Genomic DNA, 17,970 nt, shown 5'->3' on the forward strand with positions numbered 1-17,970 from the left:
AAATTGCCAACATACGCTGGATCATGGAGAAAGCTAGGGAGTTCCAGAAAAACATCTACTTCTGCTTCATTGACTATGCTAAAGCCTTTGATTGTGTGGATCACAACAAACTGTGGCAAGTTCTTAAAGAGATGGGCATACCAGACCATCTTATTTGTCTCTTGAGAAACCTATATGCGGGTCAAGAAGTAACAGTGAGAACTGGACACGGAACCACTGATTGGTTCAAAATTGGGAAAGGTGTCTGGCAAGGCTGTATACTGTCACCCTGCCTGTTTTAACTTATATGTAGAGCACATCATGAGAAAGGCAGGGCTAGATGAATCAAAAGTTGGAATTAAGATTGCCGGGAGAAATATCAACAACCTAAGATATGCAGATGATACCACTCTAATGGCAGAAAGTGAAGAGGAGCTAAAGAGCCTCTTGTTACAAGTGAAGAAGGAGAGTGCAAAAGTTGGATTGAAACTAAACATTAAGAAAACCAAGATCATGGCATCCAGCCCTCTTAATTCCTGGCAAATAGATGGGGGAAAAATGGAGATAGTGACAGATTTTATTTTCCTGGGCTCCAAGATCACTGCAGATGGGGACTGCAGCCAAGAAATTAAAAGACGCTTGCTCCTGGGGAGGAAAGCCATGGCAAATCTAGACAGCACACTAAAAAGCAGAGACATCACCCTGCCAACAAAAGTGTGTATAGTCAAGGCTATGGTCTTCCCAGTTGCAATGTATGGCTGTGAAAGTTGGACCATAAGAAAGGCTCAGTGCCAAAGAATTGAAGCCTTTGAACTATGGTGCTGGAGAAGACTCCTGCAAGTCCCTTGGACTTCAAGGTGATCAAACTGGTCAATCCTAGAGATCATCAACCCTGACTGCTCTTTAGAAGGCCAGATCCTGAAGTTGAAAATCAAATACTTTGGCCACCTAATGAGAGGAAGGACTCACTGGAGAAGAGCCTAATGCTGGGAAAGGTTGAGGGCAAGAGAAGAAGGGGATGACAGAGAATGAGGTGGCTGGATGGAGTCACTGAAGCAGTAGGCGTGAGCCTAAATGGACTCCAGAAGATGGTAGAGGACAGGAAGGCCTGGAGGAAGGTTGCCCATGGGGTTGCGATGGGTCAGACATGACTTCGCAACTAACAACAACAAGCTGAACATGAGACAGGAATGTGATGCAGCTGCAAAAGAAGCATAGGCAGTCCTAAGCTGCAACAAGAGTAGTGTCAAACATCAGAAACCACCTCTGGTCTTCTCTATTCTGTATTTATCAGTCTACACACCAAGAACATTCCATCCAATTTAGAGCACACCATTTAAGAAGGATGCTTACAAACTGGAGAATATCCAGGGAAGAGCAACCAAGATGATAAGGGATCTGAAAGAAACATTTACATGGAATGGCTGAAGATGTTGGATATATTTACTGTGAAAAAGATTATGGGGATACATGTTAGCTCCCTTCAAACAACTGAAGGGCTTTCCTTATAGAAAATGGAAGAGATCTGATCAGAAGAGAAAGTTGGACATTGGGAAATTTTTTCTAATGATAAGAGCTGTTCAATAATGAAACGGTCTGTCTTTGTAGCTTCCTTCTCTGGTATGTATAAACAGAGGCTGGGAGGCCATGTATGGGACATGAAGTATTACTGGACTCCTACACTGGGCACAGAGTTGGGCTAGATCAGGGGTAGGCAACCTTGGCTCTTTTATGACTTGTGGACTTCAGTACCCAGAGTTCCTGAACCAGCCATGCTGACTCAGGAATTCTGGGAGTTGAAGTCCACGAGTCATAAAATAGCCAAGGTTGCCTACCCCTGGGCTAGATTATCCCCAATCCTTACATACTATGAATCTATAAAATCTTGTGACTTTTGTATTCAAGGGCAAAAAAATCAGTTTTTGCATTCATGGACAAGATAAAAATGGGGAAGGTACTTGTAAAGCAATGTTCATTTTCCACAGTGAGATAAACCTACAGTATATCAAAACTTTACATCTAAACTAGAATACCTAACTGTAGTTCAGCCTACTTAGTGTAGTTGTGAAACAAAACCTCTGTGTCTTATGCTTGTTCCCCCCTCCACATCTGTAACTTTTATTTTGTTTCTCTTGCAGAAACTATATTAACATTTTTTTTACTGCAGGTTGTTAAGGGATGCCATTGTCCAGAATTGTTTCTTAGCTTGTTCTCCAGAATGTCAGATTGAAAGATAAATGAAATTATTTCTATTGCATGTACAACACTGCACAACCACAACATAAGCCACCAAGAAGCGATGTACCGATGTAGTGCACTTCACGTGCTAAAGAACCTCTCTCTGAAGAACAACTGGACAGATGCTCCTGAGGCTTTTAAAACTGGATAGGCTGGCTACTGCAAGAGGAAATGAAGACAGGCTAGGCAGTGGTGTGGATGGAAAGAAAAGAGCTGAGAAGTAAATCTAAGCATGTGCCTTTGATGATGGATGAAGCATTGGGATGGCACTGATTATACTATCCCACAGAACAGTTACCAAAGACAACCAGAACATGATGAAATAAAGTTTCTCAAGCCATAATTTATAGGAATGAAATCTTTTTTTAATCTGAAGAGGTGCTGTCATAAAACAGGGCTTTTCAACCTTTTCAGCCATTGTACCACTTTTAAGATATGGCAACATCCGAGTATCACCAGTCACCTAGCAAGGTGTTAAAAACTTGATGACCAAAAAAAGGGGGGGAAAAGTGATGAAGTACAGGTAGTCCTCAACTTACAACAGTTCACTTAGTGACTGTTTGAAGTTACAATGGCACTGAAAAGGTGCCCCCCGAGCCACAGCTGAGCAAGACACCTGCCTGCCCGCCTGGCGGTGCTCTTCCTCCTGCCCAAGGTTTTAATTGTTGTGAGCATTTCTGTTGAGGATTGGCAGCGGGGGTGGGGGGGTGTTTGGTTTTTATTCCCCCCCCGCTGGGTGGTTGCAGCAGGTTTTGGTCATTTCACATGACCCTGGGACACTGTGACCGTCATAAATATGAATCAGTTGCCAAGCATCTGAATGTAAATCACAAGACCCTGGAGATGCTGCAACATTCCAGCTGATCGGCGCTTCTTCTGGGCTCAGCAGAAGAGCCAGGATCAGCGCTGAGCTCCAGCTGGAGCCTGGCAATGATCCTGGCGCTTCCGCTGAGCCCTGACAGCCCTGCAGCTCCAGCGATCTCTTTCTCAGGCTTGTGTAGTGCTGCCACAGGTTCATCTCATTCCCCTCCCCCGCTACCACTTTTCTAGGATAGTTGCGTACCATCTGCCAGGGGTCAATGTACCACAGGTGGTACCTGTACCACTGGTTGAAAAGCCCTGTCATAAAACATCAAATGATGTTTTCTCCAACACAGGAGAAAAGTATACTACTTTCAGGTTTAGCAAACAGTGCAATGCCTGAAAAAGAGAGGCTCTTCTAAAATATTTCCTATCAATCTCTGCCTCTGCTCTACACTCCTTACTAGAAAGCAAAGGCACATGGAGCTAGCCAAGAGGGCTCTGAACCAGGCCCACTTCATTAACAGAAGTCTGGCCAGAAACAGCAGCAGCAAACATTGGTTCCAAGAGGTTGGGAGAGCTGAATGAAGGGTAGAAAAAACTGGAGTTCAAATCCTCATCATGCTACGAAGCCCATTGTTGACCTTTGTCCAGCTCCTTAGCAGCCGGGGAGTGCGCGTGTGCGCAGGACTGCCCTGCCGGCTCCCGCCAGCCTGCCCTGCGTTCTTCCGGCGTATAAGACGAAAAGTCTTTAAAATCACCTCAAAAGTTGGGGGGTCGTCTTATACGCCGAGTCGTCTTATACGCCGGAAAATACGGTAAAAGCAGTAGAATGTGAGGAGAATATTTAGGTAGATATTTTTTTTTATTAAAAAGTTTTACAATACATTTTATCTTTAACAAACCAAAAAAAGAAAAAAAACGCTCCCAACCCCCTCCCCTCCCACCCTCTTCCCCCTCCCCAACCCTTCCCAACCCCTCCCTCCCTTCCCCCCCCCCCCCCGCTTCCCAGAGCAAAATACAGGGTATAAAAATACAAACAATCATAATCTAACTTACACAAACAATCCTAAACTATTTAAACTACCGAACTTTAACTCATATAAAAAAACTCCAAACATATATATATATATCATATCAATAATTATACAAATACAAAATAATACTTTCCAATCTAATACCAAAACACAGGGTATAAAAATACAAACAATCATGATCTAACTTACACAAACAATCCTAAACTATTCAAACTATCAAACTTTAACTCATATAGGTAAATTCCAAACATACATATATATATCATATCAATGATTATTCAAATACAAAATACCTTCCAATCTGATACCCAATAAAAACAATCCCAAATAAACCAATTTATATCAATTGTCTAAAACTATTCCTCATTCCAACTAAGCTTTAAATTCACATTATCCTAATATTTAGGTAGATATTGTTGAAGAACAACATTTTAATTTGTAATATGTAGGATCATCCAGCTATCCTGAAGAAGCCCAGAAATCATCAGGAATAATGAATAGTTATGTTCGCTTCTTACATCTATATTTGTTCAAAAGGGAAGTGAATTCTACGCAGAGAAATATGGAGACTCATCTGCCGATTGATAATGAAGACAACGAAGACTCTGAAGATGGACAATACAGTATATCTTTCCCTTTTTACTAAAAGGCCATAACTCACCACAGACACTGAGCAGTATTCAGATCAAAAAATTAATGAGTCCTTGATCCACAAGGCTACCACTGATTATTCTCATTTCATGTACAGGGTGTAAAGAATCAAAAACTAGAATTTGTTAACCAACAAATCTTTGAGATGAAGATAAATCAAGACTTTCCAGGCTATTGTTTCTCCCAAACTAAAAGATGCCGATAGTTGTTAAAAGATACTATATGCAATCACTGTTTTGAACGGAAAGATGTTGATCTTCTTCCTTGTAAATACAAAAAATATTCCCAGAATACTGAGGATTGAGTACCAAGCTACTGCAACCAGGCTAATTGTCTAAACAGCAACTCGGCAAAGTGAGCCCAACAACTCAAGGTCACGAAGGAAGTCAAAGGTGAACATGGGTACCAATGCTTGGAAGATCTGCTCTCCCAAGAGAAAATAGTGCATTTTAATCTTGCTATCTCTGGAGAAACATTCAATTTACTGCAGTTAAAAATCTGGGCAATTGATACAAACTAACCCACAAATGAGATGCCGCTCAGGAGATAAAAATAGCCACTAAAGCTGTGTCTACCTGGTTACATAAAAGCAGCAAAAGCTGTCTGGAAGCCTGACTCAGCCTGTGACAGAAAAGACTTTAGGAAGGGCAGGTATTGCTCTAGCTGGGACCCTCCATTCAGAGAGATAGTTTGGAGCAGAAGAACAATCAGGGATCATCATCAGCAAGTAAAAAACTTACACAAGCCCTTAGATCAGGGGTAGGCAACCTTGGCTCTTTTATGACTCATGGACTTCAACTCCCAGAATTCCTGAGCCAGCCACGCTGAGGGAAAAGGGAGAGGTTTCCAAGCTGAGCCATGCTGGCTCAGGAATTCTGGAAGTTGAAGTCCACAAGTCATAAAAGAGCCAAGGTTGCCTACCCCCGCCTTAGTAGACCTTAGGATGTATCCATATTGAAAATTGACATTTTCAAGCAAGATCCCAAACAGATGCCTAATCAAAAATCATGACCTGTGCATTGCAGCACCAATTAGAGTCATGCTCCCTGGGTGGCAGATAGTTTCCCATTATATTCTTGGTCAATGACACGGTTGTATCTTCACAGGTATTTTCCCATTTTAAGTTCCATAGTTTTCTTTTTAAGAACCTGTTCTTTCCATATCACTTGACAACATGTACACACGTATTATTCTGAAAGTATTGAATATTTTCCGCACATGATTATCCATTTTGTTATAGAAGAGCCCAGTCTGGCATCTTGATACCACCTTCGCACATCAATTTGCAAACACTGAAGGAGATTTGGTAGCAGTATTTTTACTAAAGGTAAACAAGTTTTCAGGTGAAGACTGCATCCACACGTTGCAGAACTGATTTCTCTTTGGGATGATTTTTCAACTTTCCAGTCAACACAATAGCTCTGGAATTGCCTATCTAAATATTACCCAGAGCTGACATAGCTTAATTTCTGAGATCAGCCGAAGACCTCTAAATGCTTCTGTATTCTTTCTTTTAAAAAAATGAAAACAGGTAGATTCTTCAGTAAGAAAATGAGTTCTAGATTTAATTGTTATGGCTTCATTTTTCAGAATTTTGGGAATTGTAGCTTTCCTGAGTTTCAGAGTTATATTTGAGAAGTTCCTTCCATTGGAAATCAAGTACATCAAACAACTACTAGGTTAGCTCCAGATGCTGAACTCATGTTGCTTCCCTACAATCATCTTTTATGAGACACTGGAATGATACAGTCACATAATCTGACTTTCTATTGGCCTCCACTAGCAGCCCACCCATTGCAACCATTTAAAGGATCCAAAAACATCTTGACAAACTTGAACAATGGGCCCTGTCCAACAAAATGAGTTTCGATGTGGAGAAAAGCAAAGCCTTACATTTAAGCAGGAAAAATCAAAGGTACAAGTACAGATTAGGTGAGACTTGGCTCAAAAATAGTAACTGTGAGAAGGACTTTGGAGTCCTAGTGGATGATCACTTGACTACGAGCCAGCAATGTGCAGCAGCAGCCAAAAAAGCTAATACAATCCTGGGTTGTATAAACAGAGGCATAGAATCAAGATCATGAGAAGTAATAGTACCACTTTATAAAACCTAGTAAGACCACACCTGGAACTGCAGCCAGGTTTGGTCACCATATCACAAAAAAGATGTTGAGAGTTTTGAAAAAAATCAGAGAAGAGCAACTAAGATGATCAAAGGCCTGGAGACTAAAACATACGAAGAACGGCTGCAGGACTTGGGTTTGGCTAATCTAAAGAAAAGAAGAAATAGGGGAGACATGATAGCAGTATTCCAGTATTTGAGGGGCTGCCACAAAGAAGAGGAGGTCATGTTATTCACCAAAGCACCAGAGGGCAGGACAAGAAACAATGGTTGGAAACTGATTAAAGAGAGAAGCAACCTGGATTTAATGAGAAACTTCCTGACAGTGAGGACAATTAACCAGTGGAACAGCTTGCCCCCAGAAATCATGGGCACTGGACTAGATCACTGGGGATTTTTAAGAGACTAGACAGTCACTTGTCTGAGATGGTATAGGTTCTCCTGGTTGAGCAGGGGGCTGGACTAGAAGACCTCCAAGGTCCCTTCCAGGTCTACTCTACTCTACTCTATACTCTATACTCTATACTCTATACTCTATACTCTATACTCTATATTCTATTCTATTCTATTCTATTCTATTCTATTCTATTCTATTCTATTCTATTCTATTCTATTCTATTCTATTCTATTCTATTCTATTCTATTCTATTCTATTCTATTCAGCAACTACTGTATAGCCAATGAATTAAGACACTCTTTGTAAAGACAATTAGGATAATCAATAAATATAACAATGATTTGTGGATTTGTATTCATATTCCTACAAGGTAAGAAAGAATCTCAATGAGTCATCAGGGTACCCCACTTCAGGAAGTTGGAACATCCCTTAAAGACAGGTAAGACTTACTGTGGCATTTTGGCACTTTCTGAGTTTGGTTGTTTGCTTGCAGACATTTCATTACCCAACTAGATAATATCATCAATGCAAGTGAGTATGGGGTATGTTCCCTGTTTATATACAATAGTTTGTCTTGCTAGTTTTGCTGGGAGTATGGTTTTTCCCTTGGTATTTCCTTAATCAAGGTATTGTTTTCTGCTTGTTTGTCTGTTGATTACGGTAATCCCTGCTTATCTGAGTTTTGGCTTCTGCAGACGATTGGTTTCCTTCTTTGTTTTTCATTTCATTTTTCATTTCATGTCATTTTTAAATGGTATGTGAATGTGGTTTGGTTTTATATGTCTACTGAAGGCTGAATTGTCTGAATGCCAAACTTCCAGGAATTCCCTGGCATTTTGGGGTTTAGTTTGGTCTAAGATGCTCACAGTTTCACAGTTGGAATTGTGGTTTCAAACTCTGTCCACATATTGTGAAATTACCGAGTTTTCATTGTGTTCGTGGATGTGCTCTGCTAGACTTCTGCCTGTCTGCCCTATATGGTGGCTGTTTACAGTTTTTACATTATATATTTTAGATGATTCCTGTTTTTCTTTCTTGGACTACTGAGTCCTTGGGTTCACTTAAGGTGTTTTTGTTTGTATGCCACAAACAAATTGCAATACGTAATTGCAATAGTAAAATAGATAAACCACATTTACACACCATTCAGAACATCGTGTTCACTGTAGGGAAAACTGATAAAGCAAATGGAGAAGATCCAAATTTCAGCTAAGGAATTAGGTCAACAAACACCCCAAATCTGATTGGTGAGATAGATAGTCCAGGAATGTTGGAAATCAAGATTTCCAAGTTTCCTTCCCAGCTTCAGGTGCTGCTTGTGGGTGGTCAATTAAGGCAGCATCATTTTAACACACTTCTGTCCGTACTGTAGCTGAGAAAAATACATCCATGCAATATCAGTTTCAATATTCTGCCTCCCACCCCAAAGAAGGAGCCGTAAAAGAAAAACTTTTAACTTCAGTTAGTAAAGGAATAATCCTGGGAAGCTCTTTGCGTGTATTTTTAAAATGTAATTTTTAAACAGAGTCAAAACCCAATTCATCCAGCTGATGCATTTTCTTGATCTTCTACTTGTTAAGAAAAGGAAAGGTCCAAACTGCACAGGATTCTGCTTCAGATAAAGGAACTGTGCAAAATCTCTAAGCCTGCTAACTTTTCTAACATACTACAATTGGAGATTTACTCGGAAACTGCCAAGATTCAAATTAGCTTCTTTAGCATGTCAATGACAAATAATATAGAAACTTAATTAATTTAACAAACTTGGATGATGCTTTACAGTCATTGGGGAGGCAATTTTAAGCAACTTAATTCATAGTGAAAGTACAAATGTGTTCGCTTTCACTACACGCTTATTAGCAAGGAAAAAGGAATGTCAGGATATCAAACTTTCCATTTTACAGGCGGGAACCTACCAATAAAGTTTTAACATACCACCAGCACCACCAGCACCCCGGTTGGCTCCTTCACTACATCACCATTTTTTTAAAAAAGAGATGAGGAATCAGCAGCCTCTTCCAGTGAACTCAGCAGTCAGGGGCTTCCACCATTGCTGCCTCTGGCCCTTCCACCCTCTCGGCTCCCAGCCTGTCTTAACTGGCCCCCAAGGAGTTGCTGCAGCCAAGGCCAGAGATAGCTGTGGCTTTACTGCCACTCCACTCATCATGCCGGGCATTTCTCAGCAAAACAATCAATGGCACTCAGTAAACCCACATTCAATCATCAGCACTCTTATATAACATATTCTGCACTTGCTGCTTAGCTTTGAAACAACTGGGCAGAGAGAGAGACACACACACTGAAAAGGCAGCATCAAATGCTTGGGTCCTTACAAACTTTCCTAAATTTTGCGGTGTGAAGACTGAAAGGAACAAAAAAACATTTCCTGGGAATGAACACACACATTATACACATACAGAGAGGCACACACAAAGACACGCACACCACTTGCATTCCACTATTTCTGCTGTTTTCGATGCACCATTCCTCTCATTTTACAGGGGTACCTTCAACATTGGCAGATCTCCTTCTTCCTCCCCACTCTTTGACTCCCCCTCCCCAGCCTCCTGCCCCTCCCCGTCTCTCCCTGCACTGGGTGCTGTGTGTTTCTCTACACTGGCAAGGAACAGAGCTCTTTGAAAGATCACCCGGAACACTGCAGGCCTTACTAGTGAGATGAGGTTGGAGATGATGCTGTATTTAGGATAATCCCTGGGGGAAAATAGAACATCGTCAACAAGGGAAAGATGCGTTCAGTGATCCAAAGCTAGGCTTCACCACCCATTACTGCACCTCAATATGTTTAGAACAGAAACTTTTTTTAAATATGTGTTTTGTTTTTAAAACATATCCTGCACTTTTTCACATATACCTACTCATGCTTAGGTAAGCGGCATACTTTTGGCTTCTTAAGCCCCTGCTAAGGGAAAAGTTCCTTTCTTTCACCAAATGGCAGCATCTCTCTCGCTCTCTCACTCCTTCCTCTCCCCCCCCCCCCTATTCAGAAGCACACGTTCAATTTTTCACTTCAAGTTTTCTGCAAGATAGCTTTTGGAACCATTTGCCTTGTGTATAAACCTCCCATAATCTTGCCCTATATTTTCCTTCTGCTAAAGGCTCCTTGGAGATCAGAAGTACAGCTCCTGGACTCGAGATGAAATGAACCAAATTGACACAGAATGTGCTATATTTAATTCACAACAACAGCCAAGGGCAGCCCAAGGAGCCTGACTCTTCCCTTTCCTTCATCCAGGCCAATGCCTGGCATATGTTGGACCTCCAACTCTGCCACGAAGAATTCTGTACATCAGTTCCATGGCACCCTTTTCCCCACTACCTCAGGAGGAAGGAGATAAGATAAATGCCAGGAAGAAAAACAACCAAGGCCTTTAGAAGGAAAAAAAAAGAGGAAAAAAAACAGTGATTCCAAGCAGTAGACAACAGAGCCTGAAAACATTCAGCTGTGGGCATTATTGACAACAACCACTCAGCCATGCTCGAGGCAGCACAAAGCAGATTTGGCTGAGAAATCAGGCAAAGTGCAAGCAATGCCCAGGCCAGTTCCTGCTGCCAGCTTTAGCAAGGAGGACCAAATTCGGTTGGAGCACGGATGGTCTGGTACGTTGTATCCTGGAAGGCATTCAGTAGTCCAACAGGAGGGAGAGAATGAGGAGAGGAATGTAACTTTCTATGAAACAAAGACTTCTCAAAAGGAAAGGATAATAAGTTATTCGGGGGGGGGGAGGTAAGGGATGGATGGGTTTTAACTTAAACTGTCCATTAAGCGCATTTGATAAATTATTTTGGCTGCTCCGCTTTGTGGGAAGATTTGCTGTATGGCAATTCCCTTGTCCCGTACCCCAATGTGGTTCACAAAATTACACCACAGATTTCCTAAGTCCATTCTGCGTTATATTTTGTCCCTATACTCAACTCCACCCCCACTTAATCACCATCACTGACAATTGCACCATAATCTTTTGCCTGATTGCAACTGTGGCTTCCAGATCCCATTATTACCAAATTGTTCAGTGACTTCTTACCCGGTTTACAAGGTCATAATTCTTACTGTTTGGATTACCACCAGCCGTACCACCCTCTCTGGTTCAGAGAAAGCATATAATTAAACCCCCATAGTTGGACACCCTGTTTGCCCTATGTTCAACTTCACGGGGTTACTTTCCTTGGCTTCAATCCCTGTTTTGTAACTGTGCTTGCATCCCTGTTTTGTAACTGTGCTTGCATGTTTCTTGGAATGTCATTACTGAAAACTGTCATCCCTTAAAATATTATGTTGCAAATCCCTTCTTATTTATTAGTCATTTCTAAAGCAATGTGACTCATTTTCATATCCATCCAGTTCATGATTTTTCCCATTTTACAAATGGAAGCATAATGCTGGTTGTTGCCTACCTTGTCCAATGAATACACGAGAATATACAACTTGTGAATATAAGTAGCCGAGGCTGCAATACACTAAACAAAATTGGAAACCTCATTTTTGTCTCAGCCGGACCATGCTGAGACATGCTGGTTTGTGTACTCAAAAGAAATAACTACGTCACATCCAGCACAGCCCCACAAAGGGGCTCGCATGCCAATCTTGTTGTTTCCCATCCCAATAGCAAGTCAGAAACTTACTTGGGAAACACCGGGGCTTCTGGCCCAGTTCCATGTCTCTGACACACAAACCGCTATGCGGCTTGAAACCCAACACTAGATCAGAGAGAGAAGAAATGGATAAAGAAAGGTGTACTGCAAAGAGAAACTGGAAAAGCACGGAGATTTAGACAGATGGCAGATTTCGAATGAGGCAAAGAAGCCTGAGGGAAGAAGAGGCAAAATAAAGGATGTGCGCAGTGATTAGAGGCAATGAGAGCTTTCTCTACAATGGCGCATATGACCCTTTCTCTTTCCACTCCTGAGCTGTGGTTTCCAATATTGTTTAGCAAAATGGGGATAAAACTGGTTAAGCCAGAGCCCGACCTCCTCAAATGTCAACGCTAGGCCCATAGACAGAAGGAAGGGAAGAAAAGTGAATAGCCGTTGTAATCAAGAAGTCAGGCAGGATTAGCAGACAATCCCTAGGATTCAGTGGCAGAGATCACAGATCAGAACTGCTTCCCTTCCTGGGCCATTCTTGCACGAGGCTTAGGTATCCAGGAAAGAGGAAGCAGGGTGCCAATCAGATCTGCCGGATGGGGGTGAGAGAGAAACACAACATGTTATTTTTTGACAGAAGGATACAGTGTCAAAGATTGGGGGACAATAGGGAGGGAACAAATGTCTGCCTGACTGGGACTGATTATCCTAAGCAGAATCTGGCCCTAGGCAAAGCACACAGCTGGCTAAAGAGATTGCAGAAGACAATCTGAAGGTTGTGGATTTGTTTGCAAGGTCAAAATGGGCTTCTACAGAACTGGATAAGGAATTTGCAAACAGAGAAATAGATGAGAAAAGTATGACACCAAAGGACACCAAAGTTTGGGATGCTGGAGGTATTCCTGCTCTGTGACCTTTTTGTTTTTGTTGCCTAAGTTCTTCTTTGTGTGATCTGACTCCAGACCCTGACAGCTTTAGGTATTTTGCTCCCCCAGCCACCCATCAAATGCCAAGCAACACAAAAGCAGTACTTCTAGCGGTGGAAGAGCTGACCAGGATAGTATGTCCTCATTTTCATTTCCATCCTCTGTTATTTTGAGACTTCCTCTCCCTTACAAACTTTGTTTATCCCCCTAGGCAACAGAGATCAGAAGGCTCTCTCTCTCAATTATGTCTTCTGGAATGCAGGGAGGTATGAGAAAAGAACAAGCTTTCTCTATGTACCTCCATCCAAGTTGTGCATTTTTCTAGCCCCCTCCTCACCCCAAACAAGGTATGCTCATAGTTGAGACATGCAGCCAGTTTATCCAAAAGCTGGCCTGGCCCCACAATTCAGATCTTTTCCTGCGATCAAATACTCCCCAAGAGGCGTGTTGTCCATATATTGTAAGCACGACATTTTTTATTTCGCTATAAATTGAGTAACTCAGAATCACCACTGGCATCTAAGTCAACTCTCACTAGAATCCAACTTTTATCCCTAACAGAGGGGATACACGGAGAGAAGACTTCAACCTTTCTACAACACCATGAATGGAAACTGCCCAACAGGGTATATAGTAGGTCAAAAATAAGGAGGGGGGGAGGAATAACCCATGATCGGTACTCTTGAACCTGCATTCAACTTGAGCAATAACTGACTCAAAATGATTCTACTGATGTATGTAGAGAGAATTATAGGAGTGTGTCCCAATTAGCATCACTGCCAATTCCAAATGATGGGCAGCTTCATAATCTGACCCACCTGCCCCCCCCTCACCAAACAGAGAGAAAGTCTCTGAAGGTGGGGAAAGAGAAAAAGGAGGAGCATCTATCTGGCTGCATCTGGGAGCAACCTCCCTCTCCATGCATAGAGATCTAGGTCAACACTAATGCTTCAAGAGTCATCAGTTTATCAAAATAAGGGTTTCACCCAGTCAATCAGTCTCTCTCTCTCTCTCTCTCTCTCTCTCTCTCTCTCTCTCTCTCTCTCTCTCTCTCTCTCCTTCTCTCTCTCTCTCTCTCTCTCTCTCTCTCTCCTTCTCTCTCTCTCTCTCTCTCTCCTTCTCTCTCTCTCTCTCTCTCTCTCTCTCCTTCTCTCTCTCTCTCTCTCTCCTTCTCTCTCTCTCTCTCTCTCCTTCTCTCTCTCTCTCTCTCTCTCTCTCTCTCCTTCTCTCTCTCTCTCTCTCTCTCTCTCTCCTTCTCTCTCTCTCTCTCTCCTTCTCTCTCTCTCTCTCTCTCTCCTTCTCTCTCTCTCTCTCTCTCTCCTTCTCTCTCTCTCTCTCTCTCTCTCCTTCTCTCTCTCTCTCTCTCTCTCCTTCTCTCTCTCTCTCTCTCTCCTTCTCTCTCTCTCTCTCTCTCTCTCCTTCTCTCTCTCTCTCTCTCTCTCTCTCTCCTCTCTCTCTCTCTCTCTCTCTCTCTCTCTCTCTCTCTCTCTCTCTCTCTCTCTCTCTCTCTCTCCCCTCCTCTCTCCCCTCCACATCTCCTGCCTGGCAACCAGCTCTCCTCTCTCACCCAACAACCCTTGAGTAAAGTGTGTGTGTGTGTGGGGGAGAGAACGACTTATTCCATAGCCTGGCAATGCTGAAACAGGGTTCCCAAGTTGATGGGGAATCTGGAGTTGCTTTCTCAGGGATGCACCAAGAACAACGTTGTTCCCTGTCTTGAGTTTTTACTATTAAGCCCCCCCCCCAATTGCCCCCGCACAGCCTTCTTTTCTGTTGGGATATTCTCCTCACTTCATTGTAAAGCTCTCTCATCCTTGCAGTTCATCTCATTTCTCCCCACCTCATCCTTCCCTCAGCGCTGCTGTTCAGAACAGTTCAATAACTTCCACCTTGTGACGCAGACCCGAGCCCTGTTTAAAGAGGGGAGGGGGGGAAGGTACAGTACAATGCCATCGGGCTGTGGGTTTCTTTGGAATTCCGATGCCTTAAAACCGTATATAGGCACGGGAGGGGGAACGTAAGCAGGGATCTTAAGGAAGTGCCCTTCACTTACCACCTTTTCTGACAGGCACAACCAGCTTTCCGACAGCCATCATTTCCCATCTGAAAAAAAAGAGGTGGCAGGCTATCCTGCTTAAGGGAAGCAGGGGAGCTTTTTGCTAATGCCTCCGTGGCTTGAGGAAAGGGCAAACTAAGAGAGTCCACAGGCGGGAAATAAGGGATGGCACGACAGAAGAGCAAATGGGCAAACACAAGCGAAGCGAGGAAGCCGAGGAAAACGGCGGGGGGGGGGCAAAGGAAGGAAGAGGCTACCTAAAAGAGGACGAGAGGAAGAGCGAGGAGACTCAGGGAAACTGCAAGGTGCAAAGACGGGGGAGAAGTCGGAAGCCGAAGAAGCCGCCACTCACCTAGGATCATCCCTGCTCAGCTTTCGCTGCGGAGCAGCACCTTGCGTCTGGTCTGGCCGCGGCGCAGCAGGGATGGCAGCTGCCTAGGCAGAGGATCAGCAGCTGCTGCTGCCTCCGCCGCCGCCTCTTCCTCCGCCTCCCCCGTGTCCGCTGCGGCGGCGGCGGCGGTGCTAGGAACGGGCCAGACGATACAGCGGCAGCAGCGGCAGCGGCAGCAGCAGCACAGGGCCCCCCGGAACAGCAGGGCTCGCGACGAAGAGAGCCGGAGTAAAAGGAGGCATCGCCAAAAAAAATGTCAGCGCAGCGAAGCACAAGCCTTCGCTCTACACCCCCCCCCCCGCCCCGGGCAGGCGGCTCGCGCACCCTCCCTGCTTTGCAATTGGTCGCGGCGCCACTTCGGGCGCCCAATGAGAAGGACCAAAGACAACTCGTTCAAAAAAGAAGAAGAAGAAGAAGAAGAAGAAGAAGAAGAAGAAGAAGAAGAAGAAGAAGAAGAAGAAGAAGAAGAAGAAGAAGAAGAAGAAGAAGAAGAAGAAGAAGAAGAAGAAGAAGAAGAAATCACCACCGCAAGCGGGAGGGGGGGGTCCTTTCCCTTACCCACCCGCTTCTCCTCCCCCCCCCCACACGCACACGCGCACACGCGCCCAAAGTCGAGCTGGCGAACGCTCAGCCCGCAGACGGCAGCCAAGCAGGTAAAACGCACCTTCGGCGCGTCGGGAACGGGGCCGCTCGCGCTCAGGCGCGCGTGCTCGAGAGCGCGTATACGCCCGCCGGCTGAAAGACCGAATCCGGGCCGGGTTGCAAATCCTTTACTTGGCGGGATGCCGCTAAAAAAAAAAAAAAGAGCCGGGTGGGGGTGGGGGTGGGGGTGGGGGTGAGCAGCGCGGCGAACGCTACAAAACGTGCAGACGCAAGACTTGGGTTGGTCGTCCCAATGAAAGTTTGCGGTAGCGGTTCAAGACTTTTTTCGAAGAGGGCCGCCGGTTGGATTCGTTGCCTTCCTTGAGTGAATCCAATAATTGAGAGATGGTTTGAGGAAGCCTCGAGTGCCTGAGGCTGCAGACTATTCTAAGTCAAAGCCGAAAAACACTCATCAGAAGTGGCTCTTGAGTCAAGCTTAATTAACACCAGCTGCTGGCAATTAGTGCAGGTTCGCATCCCACCAGGCTCAAGGTTGACTCAGCCTTCCATCCTTCCGAGGTAGGTAAAATGAGGACCCAGATTGTTGGGGGCAATAAGCTGACTTTGTAATAATGCCGCTTGGGGGGGGGGGGGGCGAAAGCCCTAATAAGCAGGCATATACATAGAATGAAGGCTACTGCTAAGCACATTTGATTTGTGCTTAGATTGTAAACCGCCCTGAGTCTTCGGAGAAGGGCGGGATATAAATGGGATTAAAATAAAAATAAATAAAAATAAAATAAATTCCTGCCGACTTCACCAATACGCTCCTATAGCTTTTCTTCAAACCGCGACTCACCAGATTTGCCTAGGTACTACCTTCTGGGTAGCAAGTTATCCGATTAGGTGTGCAACCTTATAATCTCTCAGCCAAATCCTGACAGCATCTGAACCTACTCGGCTTTTTTTGACATCAACTGTAATCAGTCAAGCATCCCTACTTTGCTATGACATCACTTTTTTTTTTTTTACAAAGCACAAAAGATAAGTGGGTAGCAGACAAACGTATCACATCATAAGAATGTAGTGCGCCAGGCCACCATGTTACAGCATTGTGTGATACGTTTGACGTGTTGTATGAACACAGCAGTGTGGCATATTAACCATTTTCTTAACTGTATGCATTTTGCAAAGCAATCCCGTGAATGGACTTACTTTCTCGTTTATAGCGTGCTCTTTTGCTAACAAATTTACAGTGCCATAAATGTAAGGCTTTGGAGTAAAATCTGAGATCCCTCGTCCTCGGAAGTACCTTAAATACAGCATAAGTAACTTACTGCTTGAAATGATTTGATGATTCACACACTTTACCATTTAGAAAAAAAGCCTTGCGTAATAATTATCTCTGCAAACTAACATTTTATATCCACAGGTTTTTTTCAGAACATGATAAATTGAAGCTATTATGTACTGGTTAAGATAATATATTACATGAATCCAGTCACTGTATTTGTAAACTTTGTTTTTTATACTGTATTTGTAAAATCTGTAAAGGTTTAAATTGAGACATGTGAAGCCAATAAGTACAGCGGGGTTTAACAGTTTGTAAACCATTTTGAAATTTTCAACATTTCTGCATAAATATAACCTAAGAAATTATTTGTAATCTGTACAAATTCCAAAACTAAATAAAGAAAACCCAATAAAACAAATGAGTCAAAAGCATTATACTTGCTCATTTATTCATCGAGGAAAATGATTCAAAGCTACATATTTATGTATGGCAAAAGTATGTTTGCTTTCAGAACTGGTGTGCCCCCTTGCAGCAGCAATAACCACAATTACAGGTAGTCCTTGACTTATGACCATTCTTTAAACCATTGTACAAAGTTACAGTGCTGCTAAAAATAATACAACTGGTCCTCGAACTCACAAGCATCCTAACCTCCCTGTGGCCACGTGATCACAATTTGGTAATTTGGTGACCAGCATGTATTTATAATGGTTGCAAAGTCCCAGGATTGTGTGTGATTGCCATTTGTGACCTTCCCAGGGAACTTTCAACAGTCAGTGGGGGAAGATGGATTTGCTTATTGATCGTGTTATTGGTTTAATAACTGCAGGAAAAAAAAGGCTGTAAAAATCAGGTGCAACTTACTTAATGACCTCATTGCTTAGTGACAGAATT

At 43.3% G+C, this 17,970-nt stretch overlaps 1 protein-coding gene across 3 annotated transcripts in view; it reads right to left on the reverse strand.

The window, feature by feature from the left end:
• The window catches only part of ZNF385A (zinc finger protein 385A), a 183,014-nt gene extending 167,251 nt beyond the window's left edge, over positions 1-15,763 (reverse strand). For all 3 annotated transcript variants that reach the window (XM_081317637.1, XM_081317638.1, XM_081317636.1), the window contains exon 1: positions 15,162-15,763. In XM_081317637.1, coding sequence (XP_081173763.1) covers positions 15,162-15,171 — 10 coding nt within the window. In that variant the 5' untranslated portion in view covers positions 15,172-15,763. The remainder of the gene's footprint in view (positions 1-15,161) is intronic.
• Positions 15,764-17,970: the final 2,207 nt, after the last annotated feature.

This window comes from Vipera berus (assembly GCF_964194415.1).
Source record: "Vipera berus genome assembly, chromosome: 2".
NCBI classification, from domain to species: domain Eukaryota; kingdom Metazoa; phylum Chordata; class Lepidosauria; order Squamata; family Viperidae; genus Vipera; species Vipera berus.